The sequence below is a fragment of the Amborella trichopoda genome, chromosome 12, assembly GCF_054954075.1.
Source record: "Amborella trichopoda isolate Santa Cruz 75 chromosome 12, AtrichopodaSantaCruz75HAP2 v2.0, whole genome shotgun sequence".
Taxonomy (NCBI): Eukaryota; Viridiplantae; Streptophyta; class Magnoliopsida; order Amborellales; family Amborellaceae; genus Amborella; species Amborella trichopoda.
The window spans coordinates 46,214,522-46,235,052 of NC_142347.1; the positions used below are offsets into that span (position 1 = coordinate 46,214,522).

General features: G+C 37.0%; 2 protein-coding genes across 2 annotated transcripts; both read left to right on the forward strand.

Annotated features, from left to right (window-relative positions):
* The first annotated feature begins 2,834 nt into the window (after positions 1–2,834).
* On the forward strand, positions 2,835–12,879 carry LOC18435487 (26S proteasome regulatory subunit 4 homolog A). The gene is made up of 6 exons (XM_006845531.4): positions 2,835–3,378; positions 4,857–5,102; positions 6,070–6,239; positions 6,613–6,829; positions 7,001–7,141; positions 12,604–12,879. The coding sequence occupies exons 1-6, from the start codon at positions 2,902–2,904 to the stop codon at positions 12,685–12,687; spliced, it is 1,335 nt and encodes a 444-aa protein (XP_006845594.1). The 5' UTR covers positions 2,835–2,901; the 3' UTR covers positions 12,688–12,879.
* Positions 12,880–14,832: 1,953 nt separating this feature from the next.
* On the forward strand, positions 14,833–18,709 carry LOC18435488 (Pentatricopeptide repeat (PPR) superfamily protein). The gene has a single exon (XM_006845532.4). It carries the CDS (start codon positions 15,217–15,219, stop codon positions 17,941–17,943), a length of 2,727 nt encoding a protein of 908 aa, XP_006845595.1. The 5' UTR covers positions 14,833–15,216; the 3' UTR covers positions 17,944–18,709.
* Positions 18,710–20,531: the final 1,822 nt, after the last annotated feature.

Here is a 20,531-nt window from a genome sequence, read left to right on the forward strand (position 1 = left end):
GGTTTGAGCTCTATTATTACCCATTTTCTCTTCCCAATGTTGGGAAGAGACATTGTGAAGAATTTCCATGATTGAGATGGAGATTTTTGTGTTTTGTTGGGTTCTCATTCTCTCTCTCCTCTCTGTTGGGTTGGGGCAGATCCCTTCGCCCAACCTCTCTCTCTCTCAGGAATTGTTGGGGAGGGGAGTACCCCACTTATATCTCACCTCTCTCTCTCTCAAGAATTGTTGAGCAGGGGACTACCCCAACTATATCTCACCTCTCTCTCTCTCTCTCAGGAGTTGTTGGGGAGGGGAATACCCCACCTATATCTCACCTCTCTCTCTCTCAAGAATTGTTGATCAGGGGACTACCCCACCTATATCTCACCTCTCTCTCTCTCTCTCTCAGGAGTTGTTGGGGTGGGGAGTACCCCACTTATATCTCACCTCTCTCTCTCTCAAGAATTGTTGATCAGGGCACTACCCCACCTATATCTCACCTCTCTCTCTCTCTCTCTCAGGAGTTGTTGGGGAGGGGAGTACCCCACCTATATCTCACCTCTTTCTCTCTCAAGAATTGTTGATCAGGGAACTACCCCACCTATATCTCACCTCTCTCTCTCTCTCTCTCTCTCTCAGGAATTGTTGAGGAGGGGAGTACCCCACCTATATCTCACCTCTCTCTCTCAAGAATTGTTGAGCAGGGGAGTATATATCTCATCTCTCTCTCTCTCTCACACAAACAGGAGTTGTTGGGGAGGGGAGTACCCCACCTATATCTCACCTCTCTCTCTGTTGGGGTAGGTCCCTGCCCTAATGTTGCTCTCTCTCTCTCTCTCTCAGAATCTGTTGGGCAGGGGTCTGCCCAACCTCTATCTCACTCTCTCTCTCTCTCTCTTTGTTGGGATAGGTGCTTGCCCCAACGCTTCTCTCTGTAATTGTTGGGGTAGGCCTGCCCCAATGCTTCTCACTCTCTTTCTAGAACTGTTGGGCAGGAGACTACACAAGCTCTCTCTCTCACTTTTACCTCGTGCTTTCTTTCTCTCTCTAACTAATTGCCCCAACCTCTCTCCTCTCTCTCTCTTGGGGTAAGTCCCTACCCCAACATTCTCTCTCTCACCTCTCACTCACTCACTCTTTCTATCTCTCTCTAATGGTTGGGGCAAGGGATTGCGCCACCTCTCTCTCTCACCTGTCTCTCTCTTTGGGCAGGCCTACCCTCTCTCTCTCTAACTGTTGGAACAGCCTGCCCCAACGTCTCTCTGACTCTATTTTCTCTCTCTCCCTATAAACGAGTTAAAGTTTGATCGCCTAAAAAGCATGGCTTCACATGCCAATTTTTGTTCTCCAAAACCCAATTATGTCTATAATATTTTATTATTTTATTTTTTTATGTGACAATATATATAAATAATAAATGTAAATTTTTAATTTTTTTTTTATAATTTTTTTTGGAAATTTTTAAGATTTATTTGGGATTTTTTACTGAAATTATATTGTTTTTCAAAAAAATGGGGCCACTGATCGGCCGATTTAGTTGGAATCAGTCCAACTAATTGGATCGGGTCAAGACAAACTAGTCGACCCGATCCGTTGTTTTGAACACTAGTTAGTACTTTGTCAATCAAGCCGATACTCAAATCTACCCAATGCTCAAATGCTATATCATTTTTAAAAAATTTATTTTGGAATCAAAGGAACAAAAAATTGATGCTTATATTTTTTATCAATTGATTGCTTCTAGTAAGTATAGTAAATCATAAAAAAAATAGATTAGTGACCTGGATCGACCATCCCAATAACCGAATTAGATTGACGGATCGATGATCTGGATCGGCAACTTTTGGTCTAAACAAATTTCAAACAAATCACAAAAATTTCTTAAAAATCTATTTATTTTATTCCCAAAAAAATAGTGGTATTGCGTTATGGTTTTTTTTTTTTATTTTATCGAAATTGGGTAAATATTGTCTTATCAATTTATGGGTGTTTGTTATTCATTACTCCATCACACAGTCGTTAATTGTTGGCCTTTTATTGAAGAAATACCTTATTTAATAAAAATAAAATTATAGTATATAAATAGTTCTTAGTGAATGGCCTTATTTTTTTTCTATTAATTTTGCTTTTGTTATTTTTCCTTTTTAATGTTTTTCCTGTTTTACAACTTGAATGTTGATGAGCAATGCCCATTATGTTTATATTTTATGATTGGATGAAGTTTATATAAAGCTTAGGTTTTATGAAAACAAAAGAAACCTCATCTCAAAGCAATTTCCATAAAACACTTTTGGCAGCAGAAATATTGATGATAGCTCTAAAACAGAAAATAAAATTTTAAATTAAAAAAATATTATAAATCTTGCATATATATTTACGGTTAATGTGAAATGGATGATCTAGATAATTTATTATAATATAGACTATTTTTAAAACTTCAAATCACAAAATTTTTCAAATATTCAAGCATCGATGTAATATTTCTCCATTGCATGAATTGAAATTTCGATGTAATATTAATTTTCAATGGGTTATTAAGTGAGGCTTTACTCTATGGGACAGGGCAGCAGCCCCCTGTAAAACTATTTTCCGATGACTTCCACTCCAAGAAAGAAAAGATGAATTAGTTTTATTTTATAATTGCCTACCACAACCAAATCTAAAATACCAAAATCGGTCACTTCAAATTTCCATGTTCCCATTCATATCTTTCGTTGTCATTTAGAATAAGGTTTAACCTTTCAAGGTCGTAGGCCTAAATTCGTCTAACCCAAACAACTATGTAAATGCCTTTTACACTCTCATCCAGTTTTCTCTCTCTATAAACAGAGAAGAAACCCTCGTTTTGCAGCAGCGAAAGCAAAAGTAGAGAGAGAGAGAGAGAGAGGCGAAAGTAGAGAGAGAAACCAGGGGGCAACCATGGGTCAAGGATCACCAGGGGGCATGAACAAGCAGGGATTACCGGGAGAGAGAAAACACGATGACAAGAAAGAGAAGAAGTTCGAACCAGCAGCTCCTCCTTCTCGAGTGGGGCGCAAACAACGCAAGCAAAAGGGCCCTGAAGCGGCAGCCCGATTGCCCACTGTGACGCCGTTAACGAAGTGTAAGCTTCGTCTCCTGAAACTCGAGAGAATAAAGGATTACCTTTTAATGGAGGAGGAATTTGTTAGTGGTCAAGAGAGGTTGAAACCTCAAGAGGACAAAAATGAAGAGGATAGATCGAAGGTTGATGATCTCAGAGGATCTCCCATGAGTGTTGGTAACCTCGAGGAGTTGATTGATGAGAACCACGCCATTGTTTCTTCATCGGTTGGGCCTGAGTATTATGTGGGGATACTTTCCTTTGTTGACAAGGATCAGCTTGAGCCTGGGTGTGCGATTCTTATGCATAACAAGGTGAGGTATTTTTTGGATTTGGGTTTTGATTTGCTGACTCTAGGGTTTGTTTGCAATGATTTTGTTGGGAATTAGGTTTTTGGGGTGAGTTTGATTGGTTTAGGATGTGGAGTTTAGGTTTTGGGAATTGGATTTGGGTTTTTAGGGTCTTGCAATATTGAATTAGACGTTGAGTTTGAACCGTTTTTTAATTGTGTTATCTATCTCTTTCATTTTTTGTTCTTATTTTCCTTATTATTGTTTTACGGCTTTATATGACTTTTTACCGAATTGGGCCCGGGATTGGTTGCAGATATGGTGATGGGGTTTTCAGTATGGATGTAGGGTCTGGGTGTTGGTTTTGCATGTTTGGATTTTGTCATGTGGATATTGATATGCTCACTTTCAACGAATTTATACATTATACTTTAGATTCCCTACTGTTTTTATTGCATTATTCTCTTTTGTTTATTAGTCTTGATTTTCAGAGTTTATATATACAATTGCCAGGGATTCAGGGTTAAGTCCCTAAGATGCATAGTCTGGTACACAAAATTCTCATACAGAGAAACAAAGGCATATTGAATCCAAGGTTAAAAGTAAGAAATAAGAAGGATATGGAAAGTTTGTACGAGATGTGTCCTTTATTATGTAGACTGAAAGAGGGATACTCTTGAGAGAAGAGAACTGCTATCTGAGACATAACCCAACTCTTTGCAGAACTACTATACCGTTCTGCGTCTCTCGACTGCTCCATTAGGAAAATGTGTGCGTTGCAAATATCTTCAATATTAACCAATGAAATAGAGCCCAACCTGGAATGCATTTCTTTTAATATAAGAAACAATTCAGTGTTGATGAAAGACAATGCACTGCTTTTATTCTGGTACTTCTTAACCTTGTGTTGAAGAAATTTTGGGTTGGGACTTCTTAAGAAATGGGAAGGCGAGTTTTAGTTTCTATTTTGCTTGGTTTTCTAAATTTGTGAGTGTTTTTTCTGGGGCTTTAGGGTTTGGGTTGCTTGAGGAACATGTATTCAGGGCCCTAGGCGGATGCAAATGGTTTCTGAGTGTGTTGGATTCGGGTTTATTTGAGCTTTTGTTTTGAGATTCGAGGAAATAGTCTAAATTTGGAATTTGGATGCCTGTTTCACAAAAGATATGATTTTTTGTGTTAGTTCTGGCCGGAGCTGCTATAGTTTAGGGAATATCGATTGGGAGTATCATGGCGAGCAGGTATTTATTCCAGAGGCACATTTTGTAAAATGTGTTCTCCATTTTTGGAGTATGGTTGTCCATCAACATGCAAATACATGTTTTGTGCCCTTTGTTAAACTCTAAGTTTGTTATGGACAATTAAAGGCCATGTAGATTAGAAATGCTCATTGCTCAAAGAGTGGAATTTTTGCTTCTAGGAAATAGACAACGCAACTGATTCTTTATTGATTTATAGTAAACAAAAGCATTATTTGGCTTTGAACTAATGACTCTCTTTTGTAGGTTCTATCTGTTGTCGGGCTTTTGCAAGATGAAGTTGATCCTATGGTGTCCGTCATGAAAGTGGAGAAGGCACCATTGGAATCGTATGCTGACATTGGGGGGTTAGATGCCCAGATACAAGAAATCAAAGAAGCGGTAGAACTACCTCTTACACATCCAGAATTGTACGAAGATATTGGTATCAAGCCTCCCAAAGGAGTCATACTGTATGGGGAGCCTGGAACTGGGAAGACACTACTTGCCAAGGTGCTTTATACTTTAACATTCTTTTTTCTTGTTGCTTTGACACTAAATTCTTTATGTGTTGGATCTCTGTTGGGCTCAGCTTAATTGAATTTTTCATATGAGTATTTGATTATATTATTATTATTATTTTGGGTAAATTGTTGGCTTTTGGTTGCTTTTGTAAGAGTTTTTCCTGCTTTACACCGTAAGTTGCATGTAGCTTCACTAGTATAGTGATGTAGTTTTTTTTTTCCCTGCCAATGGTTAATTCAATACTTAAACTGATGTTTCTTGTTGGCTTTTTGTTGGCTTTTGGTTGCTTTTGTAAGAGTTTTCCTGCTTTACACCGTAAGTTGCATGTAGCTTCACTAGTATAGTGATGTAGTTTTTTTTTCCCTGCCATATATGGTTAATTCAATACTTAAACTGATGTTTCTTGCTTTTGGGCTCTCTTGAGAATTTGTTTTTTGGTAAGATGCTATGTGGCTATGGCTTATTGAATTTATGATATTATGGATACTCTTCATCTACCATATTCTGCTTTCAGTACCCTCAAATTGGAGCGGTTCTGTCCTGTCCTTTTGTTAACTTTTGTCTTTTATTTATTTTGGCACTGATTGGGATGATAGATTTGTTAACAACATATCAGTTTTGTCTTATGATAGTCACCTAACTTATGCAGGATTGTGGGCCATTATGTGATTGCTTGTTTCTGTGTTACATTGTGAACATTGAATATTAGGTCAACGGTCTTTATGGCTATTATGTAATGTGATGTCAACGTTTGTACATATATATATTTATGTATATATTTGACTATGTACCTTTTCTGTCTACAGTGAAGTGAATATTATATTTCACTGGGGAACAGTACACAGTCATGGGATGCCTTCTCATTTTTTGTCACAGTGTTTGCTTACACTCACCTGGGTGGATAAAATAAAAATTTCTATTCCATGTTTGGTTTTAGCAAAGTTTATCTTTGCAGGCAGTGGCTAATTCAACATCAGCAACCTTCTTGAGGGTTGTTGGAAGTGAACTCATACAGAAGTACTTGGGAGATGGTCCAAAACTAGTAAGGGAGCTCTTTAGGGTTGCTGATGATCTTTCTCCATCAATCGTCTTTATTGATGAAATAGATGCTGTTGGTACTAAAAGGTATGTAGCCGAATGCTAGTTGAATGAATATAGGAAAGTATTCTAAAAACCATTTCAGTCCATATGGGCATCATTATGAACTGAACTGATGGATGCTGTTGGGGAGAGCGAGGGCCTCCCCATTTGGGTTCATGTCCTGTTCTGGTGGATCCTACTCTCCATCAGCATCCATCATATCATTTCATCAGACAGTGATGGTCTAACGAACTAGGGCTCTTCCATATCCAGAGGCCATATTATTAAAGTATGCTTGCCAAAAAACCATTGCATCAGAGTACTTATCACAGAAAATATGCAATCATGTTACTTAAATAAAATGCAATTTTGTTGTGTGTTGTTTAAAACTGGACTTCGTTGACAACTATTTATGCAGATATGATGCTCATTCGGGTGGTGAGCGTGAAATCCAAAGAACTATGCTAGAGCTACTAAACCAGTTGGATGGCTTTGATTCAAGAGGAGATGTTAAGGTTATTCTCGCTACAAACAGAATTGAGAGCCTTGATCCAGCTTTGCTTCGACCTGGGAGAATTGATAGAAAAATTGAATTTCCACTCCCTGATATAAAAACAAGGAGGCGAATTTTTCAGGTTAGTGTACATCATTTCTTACAAAATCCTGTGAGATCGAACTTGCTGGCTGTCAGAATTGTGCTCTTGTGGAAGAATTTCTTTGGTTTTGTGCTGGTTTTTCAAGTTAACACTATTTTGTGTGATAACTTCTAAATTATGTGCTAACTTTTAATTTCATATGGATAATAGATACACACATCAAGGATGACGTTAGCAGATGATGTCAACTTGGAGGAATTTGTAATGACCAAGGATGAATTTTCGGGGGCTGATATCAAGGCCATCTGTACTGAGGCTGGTCTGCTTGCCCTTAGGGAACGTCGTATGAAGGTGAGGTATCTGTCACATTGGGGAAATGCTAGGTTCTTTTGAAAAATGTTCTGATATCTTACATGGTTATGTGAATGAAGAAATATATTGATAGATGGTAGCTTAGACCAATTGATGGATAGATGAATTAGTATATGTTACCACATACCTGTAAGGGTTCATAGTATTATGCCTGCATATAAAATACTGCTATGTGATGCTTAAGATGTTTATTGTTACTTCTTTTATCATTTAATTAGAGCGTGTAATAATTTTTTGGTATTCAATGTTTTGATCTTAAATGGGACATTTACCCCAAGAAAACCTGGGTGGGGCTTTGCTGATCATGATATTTGTCTCAAACGTCATTTCGTCCTATAATCTTGCTTGAGTAAAACCCTAGGGTGCCATGTATTTTTTTTATTTCCCACCTTGAAAGTCAGTTAAGTTGTTCCCTACAAATATTTTTTATGTGCTTCTCTTGACAGTTTTAGAAAGAGGGAGAGACGATTGAGCTGGGAAATTGGAATTGTTGATATGAGGGGATATCTTTTGGCTTTTGACTTCTACATTTTGGCAAATCTCTTGACTAAAAACGTCATCACTTGTGATTGGCCCAGTGTTTCAAAAAGCGCTAGGCGGTCGGGGAGGTCTCGGCTTGCCCCCTAGGTAGGTGCCCAGAACCTGGGCGGCCAGTAGAAAGAAAAATGTATGTAGTATAAGTGTTTAAGTCTAACAGTATAACTATATAGCACATAATCCATAATCCATAATCCATATTTCTATGAATGAGGAGAATTTGGATAGTCCATAATCCATATTTTCATACAATGCTAGAACCATACAAGGATACACACAAGAGTTAGATTGTAGAAACTAAAAATTAAAAAATAAGAAAAAGAAAATATATAGTCTAAGACTCAATAGTCAACACCAAGAGTCAAATGTCTTCATTCTTCAATCATCATCATTGTCGTCATCATCATCATCGTCATCAGGAGTAGGGTAAGCCTCATCATATGCATCAGACTCGAGGCCATCATCATCAGAGTCATCTCCCTCTTCAACATAACGTTCGTCCTCTTCTGTTTCTTTTGAATTTGCCTTTTTTTCTTCTTCTTCTACCTCCCTCTTACTCTGTGCAGATGAGGCCCTAGGAGCCTTGGTTGCTCTTCTTGGTGCCTCTTAACCCTTTTCTTTCTTTTTGTGCTTCCTTGAACTCAAATATTGTATAATCTCCTCTTTGGTAGCCTCATGAACAATTTTTACAGGGCAACATCCCCCTTAATAGCGGCAAGGCATTTCTTGAACCGGTAAGCCCCCATTAGTATCCTTTGCACAATAATTACACCGAATACGATTTTTGTCATTCACATCCAGGTTATGACCATACTTCAAACCCGAATCACCACTTCTAGAAGAACCTGGAGAAGATATTTCCACAGAACAAGGCTCACTTTCTGGTTCTACTAAATTCAATGATTGTCTAATCTCATCCCGAATGGCTTCAAGAACCTTTTTACAAGAGGCAACATTCCCTTTAATATCAACAAGGTGTTTCTTGAATCGGTTAATACCCCCATGAGTATCTTTTTGACAAAAATTACGCCTTATACAATTTTTATCATTTGGTTTCGGGTTATAACCATACTTCCAACCCGGATCACCTCTTCTAGCAGAACCAGAAATAGACCTATTCAAATGACAAGGATTTTGTTCTTGTTTGTTTTATTGAACTCATATATTGGTTAATCTCCTCTCTGATAGCTTCAAGAACATTTTCAGAAGGGGCAATAGCCCCCCTAATGCCGGCAAGATGTTTCTTAAACCGGTTCATGTCCCATTTTGTATCCTTTTCACAATAATTGCATCTTATGCAATTTTTATCCATAAGATTCGGGTTATATCCATATTTCCAACCTAGATCACCATTTCGACTAGATCCCGAAGAAGACATCTCAAAATAATACATGCAATCTAAAAAATAAAATTTTGCACTTTGATTGCTTGATCTCCAAACGTTCACCTCTGAGATGTTTTCTAGTGCTAATATCTCCAAAAAACACCATCTAATAGGCTTAAAAAAACTCCAAAACTAAATTTAATATTAATGGGTGATGTTTGGATCCATTTCTTGTAACGTCGAGAAACTCTTCAATCTAATGAAAATCATAAAATCTAGTTTTTTGAGAGGTTTGTCTCTCTCTAAAATGTGGTTTTAAGCATAGTTGCTGGAACCTTGTAGGAAAGGTCACGGACCGGCTCCGGAAACTCAATTCCATGGTTCCAGCTAGGAATCTTGGATGAAATGTGGATCCCTATATTGTGATCTGCGTTCCCAGCAGGTTGGAACCATGGTTCTCAAGTGTATGACACAGTGCATATGACTTTTTCTATTTGGCACTGATTTATATGCAATATTTAATATTGTGCCCAATGGTACTGTGAACCTACACATCATTCTTGATCCCTTAAAACATGCTATTGTGATTCCTTCCCCATGGAATCGTACTTCCCTGTGAAAGGATCGTGCTTCCTTGATATAGGATTGTATGGACAAAAATCTCAACCCCAAGGAGCTTCCAACAATCCACGGTTCCGCGGACTCAAGCCCGCTTCCGCTCTTGTGAACGTATTCGCAACCAACAACTATAGTTTTAGGTTTCAAATGAACCTAAAACCCACCTTTAAAAACAATTTTTTTAAAAAAAACCCGAGAAAAAGCCCCTCAACAAAAGGCATTTCTGCCCTTGGGTGGGGCGCAGGCCCTGGCAGCCGCTCAGGGCTGGGTGCACACCTAGTCGGGCTCTCGGTCGCCTAAGGAGGCGCCCAGGGATATCTGCCTAATTTGGCCACCTAGGCTTGGGCGATGTGCTCAGGCCTTCTGGACCTCCTAGGTGGCCGCCCAAGCGCTGAGCGGTCTGCTATTTAAATCACTGGATTGGCCTACTGGTCATCATTGTCCAGGTAACCATTAAATTATTTTCACTATAATTACCTACTTACATATAATTGTTGATGGGGGTGTGAGTGGTTGTGCATATCTTGTCCCATAGGAGGATCTACTTGTTATAAGAGGAGAGGGGACTCCATATTTGCAATTTGCTGATTCGTTGGTAGTCTTGTTCTTCAGCTTTTGATCTTGAATTGGTGATGGTTTTTTATGTTGCCATTTGTTGGGATTTTTGTGCGGAAATGAAACACGAGGTCATGGGTTTTTGTGCAGAAATGAAACACTGAGTTTATGGGTTTAACATGAGAAGAGCTGGTGACAATATTAATTTATTGCCACCAAAAAAAAAAAAGAAAGGGAAATGAGAAGATGATGTTGGTTGCTAATTGGGTTGATAGGATGGTGCAGGAGTTGATTGATTTCGTGGCATAATACGTTTTCTTGGCTATGAGAGGATTACAGTGTTGATTAGTGAAACTCTAATATCTTGGTCTATTTTTGTCCTATGTTTTGAGTACATTAATTACTTTGAAATGATGGGTTTGTGTTTGCACCTAAGTTACCTCCTTTGGAGGGGAGGTGACCTAAAAAGTTGTGTTTTCTGTGATTGATTTTACTTGGTGAAGCTCGGTTGGCCTTGGGATCATTGTATTGGTTAGATCAGATTTTTTCAAAAATAAAGAGAACATAAGAATAATAGTGGAAAATATGAAATATATACACTTTAAAAAAAAGAAAAGAAGAAATATATTACCAAAAAAGTTACCTAATTTTGTTTAGTTTGTTTAACCAGAGTTCAGATTGGCAGGTTGTCTGCCCAAAAATAGTTAAAAATTGGTTTTGACTGATTTTCAATTAAATTTGATTTTGCTTCGGACCAAACTGGCCAAGGTGCTAGTCAGTTCTAACCTGCCAGCCGAGTGCAATCTTGATAACAATGCTTGGGATATATAGAGAAGTTTATTTGGTAGCTTATTTGTCATTTGATAGTTTTATGTTTTGGCTCCTATGGACAGATGCATTATATTGTATGTTCTCCATCTCTGAAATATGCCATGCAAAATGATTTTAGGTAAACTATGTGGAGAATCTCCAAATTGATTGTTAAAGAAAACAATGCAAGTGAATCACATATGATAACTGTTATTCTGTTATTCGCCATGCCAAAGAAATTTATGGTTGCTTGATAGGGAATTTACGGGTTCTTGTATGTATCTTTTACACAAGTGCCTAAACTATTACTTATCGGAAAAAGTTTATATGAGGTTGCAACCTTACCTCTACAGCTACGGATGCACCTCAAAAATCCATCAGAAAAGATAGTTTTAATGTTGAAAATCCTTTGATTGATTATCTCGACATTGAGATGTATGACCATGAAAAAAAAAAAGATTTCAAGTCTCAGAAATAGTGCATTTTACAACATATAATCCAAACCATCGATTTTCAAGATTTTCATATGTTTATAGATCTACTTGATTTTAACCATTTTTGAAATTGAAAATTTTATAATTAGATATAAAAATAGATCTTGAGATAATCCTAAGAACATTTTACATCAAAATTATATACCGTGATAAAATTTGAAGGTGCATCTTACCTCTACAGCTACGGATGCGTCCATATGCCAACTGCACCCTTACTTGTCACTTTGTTAATATTTGTTATGGGTTTGTATACTGTGAGACCATTTACCATTGTTACAAGGATGTCACAATCACTCCTAGCCGTTAGATGCCAAATTGGATGGCTTGGGGTGTTTTACGAAGAAGTTCGAGTAATTTTTTTTAACTTGAGCATACTACTTGTACTAAAAAGTAAATGGTCTCTTTGTATGCTTTTCCATTTGTTATTTGTTCATCAAGTATAAAAAATCTCTGTATCTTCCTTCCCATGTTTCTGTCTTCGAGTTGTTCATCTTTTCTCTGTATGCTATGGAAATAGTCCTACTCTCTGACTTCTCTGTGGGTCTGAGCATTGTCAGCTCTGATTATCCCTTACTTCCACCGGATTTTGGAGCACTTTCAGCTTGTAGTTCATCTCAACCTGCTTATTGGAAAGCTGGGGACCTGTGTCTTCAAATTAGGATTACTGAAGATGGGTTCTTTGTGGTTTTCCACGTAATTGTTCTCTTCAGTTTCTGCTTGATTTTTCCAAATTTCTTAGGTATTGGAAGGTATATTTTTTGGGTGAGGTGAACCTCTCTCTTTTATCCATTTTGCTGTCACAGGTTCTTTGTAGTTTGCCCTTTATTGTTCTATCTTTTCTTTTTTTTTGAAACGCTAACTGTTAGTAGTGGGTTAGCAATTTATGAAACCTTTAGTAGTTTTCGAAAGGGGTTAGCATTGGTAGGGATGGACATCGAGACCGGTAGCTGAGTCACAGGTTTGTCCTTTATTGTTCTCTTCCGTTTCTAATTAGTTTTTTCAAATTTCTTCGGTGTTTATTGTAACATACATGCTTGGCGAGAGACAGAACCGCTTTTGTGCGAGAGATGAGCCTTTTTCTTGTCTCCATTGGGCTGTTTCAGGTAACACATGCAGATTTTAAGAAAGCTAAGGAGAAGGTTATGTTCAAGAAGAAAGAAGGTGTACCTGAGGGACTTTATATGTAACGATTTTATGTGCACCAACTTGGGCATATACTTGTTTTAGATCTCCTCTCGATCTTTCGTGACCCTATTTCATCTGTGATGTCAAAAATAGATGGTGTTTTTGGATATGGTTTTTTGTCTATCCATTATTATTCATATGCTTTTCAATAGTTTATAGAATGACACGGGCTGAACTGACAGTCTTGTGCTAAATATGTTTTATTTTTGAGAACATGATTTCTAGGGTGAAAATTCATTGGGAAATTTGAGAGAAGCTGCAGCTTCCAGGAACCACGGCTTCCACAAATTGTAGCACTCCTGTGTTTTTTATGGTGGACTGGAAGCTATCATTCAGCTTCCACAAACTGTAGCACTCCTGTGTTTGTTATGCTGGACTGGAAGCTATTATGCGGAAGCCGTAGCTTCATGTGGCCCTGAAAATAACATCACTTGATGTTGTTTTTAGGAGGATCCAGGGTTCCTGTTTATCTGACACACTCACACGCTCTCTCTCCCTCTCTCTCTATATATGTGTGTGTGTGTGTGTGGCCCCCTCCCTCTGTGCAATGTTGAGAAGCCAATATTTTCTCTGGTCTGGAAAATATTCTGCCAGAAAAGGACGGACTATGCTAACATTCTTTAGCGGTTGGGTGATAGATATTTTACCCCAAACAAATTGGGAGTGATTGTTTAAAGGAAGACAAATTGGGAGTGATTGTTTAAAGGAAGAGGGGGAGGGGGAGGGGCTCGCTCACAAAAGAAGTCCAGTTTTCCCCTTTAAAAGCCAAGGCCAAAAACGAATGTTCCCTTTTCCTCTCTCCTGTTTGAGCTCCAAATCCTGAGCAAAGAGATTTTAATGAAAAAATGTGTCCTGGTTTGAAATCTAGATGGATAAGAATATGTTCTAGGTTTGAAACTTGGACCGAGTAGTGGCATTTGTGTTATAATGACATTCATTTAGATTATTTGACTACCGCATTAGTGATTTTGCCAAAGGGGTTCACTAGAATTCAAAAAATCACTTTGTTGACTTGTATTGACGGGATACCAGCTAGGGGTGGCCATGGACCTAGACCCCTGGGACTCTAGGGGTAGACCTGATCTGTGGCCATGGGCCTAGACCCCCTGGGACTCGAGGGGTTGACCCGATTTGGGTCTGGGTATGGTCTAAAATTTGGACCTGGCGGGTTGGGTTAGGGTCCAAATCTTGGACCCCGAATGATATTTGGGTCCAGGTTCAGGTCAGATTGGGTCTGGGTCCCGGTCAGTAACCTGGTGCTCACCAAGACTGGGGCAAGTCACTTTATGGCCCCTATTTATAGGCCAGATAAAAGCAATAGCTAAGTTTTTTTTACCAATAATCCATCTCCCATAATTTGAACCACCGTTTTGATCCATCTCGACCCAAATCAGTTGCTCTTACCTCTCAAAAACCTTTCTTTTCATCAAAAGTTATATATATATATATATATATATATATATATCAAAATCTGACCATTTTTTGAGCCTCAAAACCCAATATATATTTCATGCAATCTCTGTCATTTGTCAACCAAATCATCTATAATGTGATTTAAATTATGGATACAAAATGTTAGTATTGGAGCCCGTTGTCAATTTGTTGGATTGGAAAGCAAAAAAAATCAAATTAGTCTAAATTTTGATATTTTTAATCCAAAATAAAAAATTTTCATTCTCTCTCACTATTGTACCAAATTCATTTAATTTTATGTAAAACATTCATTTACATTGATCTATAAAAGACTTCGACAAAGTTTTGTATTAAAACCAAAAGTCTCCAAGATAGATTTTGTTTTGTTTGTCTTTTTTTCTACTATTTTCTTCCCAAATAGGGTTTTTTATTTTAAATTTGATTTATACCCCAAGAATTTTTAAATATTTAATTATATATTTATTTTTTTCTCTATTTTATTTGTTTTTCCATTTTGGGAAAAAGGGATTGACTAAGTTGGCTAAAATCATTTGGGGATTTGGGCCATTCGACTCGAAACTTGAGTTTAATTACTTCAGTTGATTGGTATGTGATTTGTAAAAATAGAACTCAAGACGTCATATTGTGGTGATCCACCACCTTCGTCGTCTAGCCTAAACTCATTCTTAATCTCCCTATGAGTACACATTCCTAATCTCCCTTTGAGTGTTTGGGGGGAGAAAATTTTAAATTAGAATATTTCCTTTTTAGACTTTTTATTTGCATTTTCTGGTTTTGTTATGATTTTCCATTATTTTTTCCTTATATATTTTCTCTGAAATCCTCCAAAACCAAAAACAATTCAAACTCCAAACTTCACAGAATCGAAAATACTTATTCTCTCTCTCTCTCTCTCTCTCTCTCTCTCTCCACGGCCACCACCAAAACTCTTCGAATAATCGATGCGCCTTTCTCTCAACTGTCAAGAATCCGCCATCAAAGCTCTAACACAAAACTTCTGCAAAATCCATGGAAATTCTCGTTCAAACACTAATTGAAACACCAAACTTCTGCAAAATCCGTGGAAATTCTCGTCCAAACACTAATTGAGCAAACCAATGAAACCCCATCGGTCCATAAACCCCCATCTCCTCACAAAAACAAAACTTAGAGGCCTCTGCAACTCTCCTCGTCATTTCCTGGGAGAAGAAGAAGAGAGAGAAAGGGGACTCATCAGAATCCTCCATGATTTCATCCAATGCAAGAAAGAAAAGAAGAAGCGATGGACATTGCCTTCCTCTCTTCTGCAACTCTTGAAGCCTCGCCATGTGGAGAAGCTCCTTATGGAGAACGCAGATGATGCCGCTTCGTCTCTAAGGTTCTTCAATTACTTAGGTTTACACAATGGATTCGATCACTCTACTCTCTCTTATTGTATTCTTGTGCATTCTTTGGTAGCGTCTAATCTAGCATGGCCTGCGTCTTCACTCCTACAAACTCTGATTTTCCGAGCCCTAAACCCAAATGAAGTCTTTGAATCTTTGTTAATAGCTTATGAAAGGTGCCACTTTTCGTCGACATTAGGGTTTGATATACTGGTTCAGGCATACATTTATAATTCTAGGGTTTTTGATGCTTCTAGGGTTTTGAAATTGATTTTGAACCACAGAATCTTACCTGATTTGAGGACTTGCAGTGAACTCTTGCATGGCCTAGTGAGACTTAGGCTTTTTGATATGGTTTTGGAGCTTTATTCCGAGATTATAGTAGCGGGGGTTCAGCCTTGTGTTTATATTTATACAGCTGTTATTCGGAGCTTTTGCGAAAGAAAAGATTTTTCTGCGGTTAGAGAATTGGTTAATGAGATGGAGGAGAAGAAATGCACCAACATTGTAGCTTATAATATCTGGATAAATGGGTTATGCAGAAATGGTAGAGTTGCAGAAGCCAATGAAATCAAGAACAAATTATTCGAAAATGGCTTATTTCCCGATGTTGTTACATATTGTACTCTTATTCATGGCCTTTGTAGGAGCGAGGACTTAGAGTTGGGGGTTCAACTGGTGTATGAAATGGTAGAATTAGGGTTTCTTCCCAATGAATCTACTTGCTCTTGCTTAGTGGATGCGTTGCGAAGAAAGGGGAAGATTTCAATGGCTTTTGAGATGGTAGGTTATCTTGGAAAACATGGAATTATACCCAACTTGTTTGCCTATAATGCACTTATGAATTCTCTCTGTAAAAATGGTAAATTAGATGAGGCCCTTGGCCTTTTCTCACAAATGGAGAATAGGGGCCTGGTTCCTAATGAGATTACTTACTCGATAGTGATTGATTCTTACTGTAAGAATAGGAGATTGGATGGTGCACTTATTTTGCTGGATGAAATGCACAAGAGAGGGATTAAAGCCACAGTTTATCCCTATAATTCTCTAATCGCTGGGCATTGTAAGGTCGGAAAACTTGAGAAGGCAGAATCTTTTTATAGGGAGATGATGAACAAGGGATTGGTCCCTAATGTTGTTACTTATACTTCATTGATTAGTGGGCACTGTGTGAATGGGGATTTCGATAAAGCGTATAAGTTTCGTTGTGAGATGTCTGAGAGAGGAGTTTTGCCGAATGTGTATACTTTCACTACACTAATCAATGGTCTTTGCAGGACTAAACAGATGCCTAAGGCAGTTAAGCTCCTGAAGGAGATGATAGAGCTAGACGTGAAACCAAATGAGGTTACTTATAATGTTATAATTGATGGGTTTTGCAGGGAAGGAAACACGGTGAGAGCATTTGAGCTCTTTGATGAAATGGTTTCCCGAGAATTGGTACCCGATACATATACCTATAGGCCTTTGATAAGCTCGCTTTGTATAGAAGGCAGAGTTCAAGAAGCCAAAGAATTTGTTGATGACATTAACAGGGAAGGTTTTGGGCTTAATGAGATGTGTTATAGCTCTCTTCTTTATGGGTTTTGTAGAGAAGGAATGGTTAGGGATGCCTTTAAGGTTTGTGAAGAGATGGTATCTAAGGGAGTAGAAATGGACATTGTTTGTTATGGGGTGCTTATTTATGGTATCTGTAAGAAACAAGACATGGTTTCATTGTTGCACATTTTGAAGGAGATGGAATCTAAAGGATTGAATCCAGATGGATATATATACACAATGATAATAGACATGTATTGCCTTGGAGGAAACATTTTAGAGGCTTGTAGACTATGGGATGAGATGGCCATACATGGATCTATCAGAAATACTGTAACATACACTGTGATGATAAATGGTTTTTGCAAGGCAGGTGATTTGGATAAAGCCGAATTGCTTTGTAAAGAAATGGTGGAAAAGAATGTCTTTCCTAATGAGAGAACTTTTGGTTGTTTTCTTGACTACCATGTAAGAGAAGGAAGTATGAAGGATGCTTTGGAGTTGCATAAAGAAATACTTTCAAGGCTATTATCAAACAGTGTCACTTACAATATTTTGATGAAGGGTTTCTGTAAATTGGGTAGCATTCGGGGGGCAACCCAACTTCTAACTGAGATGGTATCTTATGGAGTGAAGCCTGACTGTGTTAGTTATTCAACCCTTCTATTTCAGTACTGTAAAATGGGTGATTTGGAGGAAGCTTTGAGTCTATGGTATGAGATGCTGAGTAAAGGTGTAAAGCCAGACAAGGTGGTGTATAATATTCTTATTTTTGGGTTCTGTGCCAGAGGAAGAATAACAGAAGCTTTTGATCTTCGTGATGATATGATAAGTAGGGGTATGTTACCGAATATTGGCACCCATGCGACTCTGATTCACGGCCTATGCAAGCTAAAAAGCTTTAAAAATATGGGAAGCTAAAGCTCTGGATCCATCCTTAAAGAGGAGATTGGTTCGAAATGAAAGAGGGGGTATTTAGGTTTTAATGGGATTGTCTACAAAGAGAGTATTTATCTTTTGCACATGGAGTTCACAATCATTCTCACTCATTTTATAAAGAGACCACTTAACTTTTGTACATGGATGTCACAATCATTTTTACTTATTAGATGTCAAATTGGATGGCTTGGAGAGAGTCACAATGAAAATTTTTTTTTTGGAACTTTGTGTCTATTCGATGACACTCTTTCAACTACTCATTTTGAAATTTAAGGGGCAAAAATGATTGTAATCTCCATGTACAAAAGAGAAATGGTCTCTTTGTAGACAATCCTTTCAAAAAATATGATTATGGCTATAAAAGCACTTATTGAGAATTTTGATCCATGTCTAAGTTGTTCTTGGAACTACCTAAACTGTGTCCATATATTTGATTTGATTCTAACCTTGTGAACAGGAAATCTCAGAGACACAAAGAAGTGGCTCTCCATGTAACTTATTCCAAATGTGAATGCCCTTCTTTCCTTTTTCTTTTTCATTGATAGCTAGCTGGGTTCAAGGTCTGAGCCCACATTGAATGCCTTCCAATTGACTTGTGTGCTTAAAAACCATATAAACTCCAGTTTTTTCTGTGATTTTGTAGCATTACAGTGTTTGAAATTGAGAACTTCTCTGGGATATAGTGCTCAATGAATTTATTCCTGTTGTAATGCTTTACTTTGTATGATGATTATATATTTCTTTTGCATACTTGGTATAACTGCAACTGGCTTTTGTTTCTTTTATGTGATGAGGTACTCCATTGGTAGTTTGTCATTGGCTTGTGCTTCTAGTTAATTCTATTTCCGGCAGCAAAAGAGATTAGAATCAGTATATCCATGGAATTATATCACCGATATTGTAATGTGCAAACAGGGGCAAGTGATTGACCTTGCGATATAGGAACAAATTTATTTGAGTAATGATCCTAGGAGACCCTTTCATACCCATGTGTAAAGGACTTCAAAGGATCCATTAAATTTGGCATAGATCTCTAGAAAAGTTATCACATGGGTGTGGAACTTGATTTTTCTAGAGATCTGTGTCAAATTTAATAGTGATCCTTTGGGGTTCTACATACGTTGGTGTGGGAGGATCTCATAGAATAATGATTCTTTGGGGTCCTACACACATTATTAAAAAAATATACAAATAGACTATTTACTTTTTATAAAAAGAAGTCATAATCACTTTCGTCTCTCAGATTTTAATTCAGATAGTTGTAAGGCGTCAACCTTAAGCAATCAAAATAAGACTTGCCTTCAAACTTTGCGAGAAAATGCAAATAAGTTGATGAAAATCCCTAATATGGCCTAGAAGTCTATTTCTACCTATAATTATGAAATTCAAAGCTCCAAAAAATCCAAAAATAGTGTAGAATAAGCAGGTCCATAAATACTTGAAAATTGTGAAAATAGATGGTGGGGCTAATGCATTACAAAGTACATTGTTTTAGGAATTGAAATCTTTTTTTTCTATATCCATACATCTCAAAGTCGAGATAAAACTTTTTAGTTTCGGAATAATATTTTCCAATGTATTTTTAAAGTTAATTTCATATCCATACATATTGAGGTCAAGGTAATCAATTCGATGGCTTTCGAGTGTCAAAACAATATTTTCCAATGTGTTCTTAAACTTATTTTATGGGTGACGTCAATATTAGGCGACCAACACATAAAGTAAGTCATTTCTCTAAAGTTTGCATGAAGATTTAGTTTTGGAATTGAAAACCTTTTGATACTTAAAAATCTATTTTCATCCATGATTATGAAAACAAAAATTTCAAAGACCGTCCAGATCTAGTAGATATATAAACACTTGAAATCTTGACAATAGACTCTTCGAATAACTTGCTACAAGATACAGTATTTTTAGGACTTGAAATTTCTTTTTTTTTTTCTTCATATCCGTACATCTCAAAGTCAAGATCGACAATCAGAGGGTTTTCCAAATTCGTAACAGTCTTTTTTAATGGATTTTTGAGGTGTATCTTACGCCTATAATATAAGGCTGACGACTTATATAAACTTTTTTCTACTTTTACTATAGATGGAATTTTTTCATAAAATTATTTTCATAACTAAACGCTTGATTCATCTCAAAGGGAAATTTACACGTAAATTCTATTTTATTTTGATATTTCAAAATAGTTCCATATATTTTATATTTTACAATCAAATTCTATTTTTGAGAACATAAAGTGTATTTTCGTTTTATCTCTTTTTATATACATTGTATGAAGCTTAAATTTGGTATATACCCATGTTTCTCACTATCATACACCTATTAAATATATGGAAAAAATTTTAAAAAATAAAATTACCAAACAACCCCTAAATACTATAAAGGTAGTTTGAGAATTTTATTTATTTATTTATTTATTTTTATACGTGTGTGATGGTGATAAGTATGAATATACTAAAATCAAGGCTAATACAATATAAATGAAAAAATTAAAATTAAAAGACACTTTATGTTATAAAAAATTTGAACTACATTGCAAAGTATAAAATACATGAGACTATTTT

What these genes read in the sequence shown, in the direction of transcription:
- LOC18435487 (XM_006845531.4), top strand. Translation starts at nt 2,902, where the DNA reads ATGGGTCAAGGATCACCAGGGGGCATGAACAAGCAGGGATTACCGGGA. An exon ending in CAAGGAGGCGAATTTTTCAG is followed by an intron (nt 6,830 to 7,000) that starts GTTAGTGTACAT and finishes TATGGATAATAG; the next exon opens with ATACACACATCAAGGATGAC. An exon ending in TTAGGGAACGTCGTATGAAG is followed by an intron (nt 7,142 to 12,603) that starts GTGAGGTATCTG and finishes GGGCTGTTTCAG; the next exon opens with GTAACACATGCAGATTTTAA.
- LOC18435488 (XM_006845532.4), top strand. Translation starts at nt 15,217, where the DNA reads ATGAAACCCCATCGGTCCATAAACCCCCATCTCCTCACAAAAACAAAA.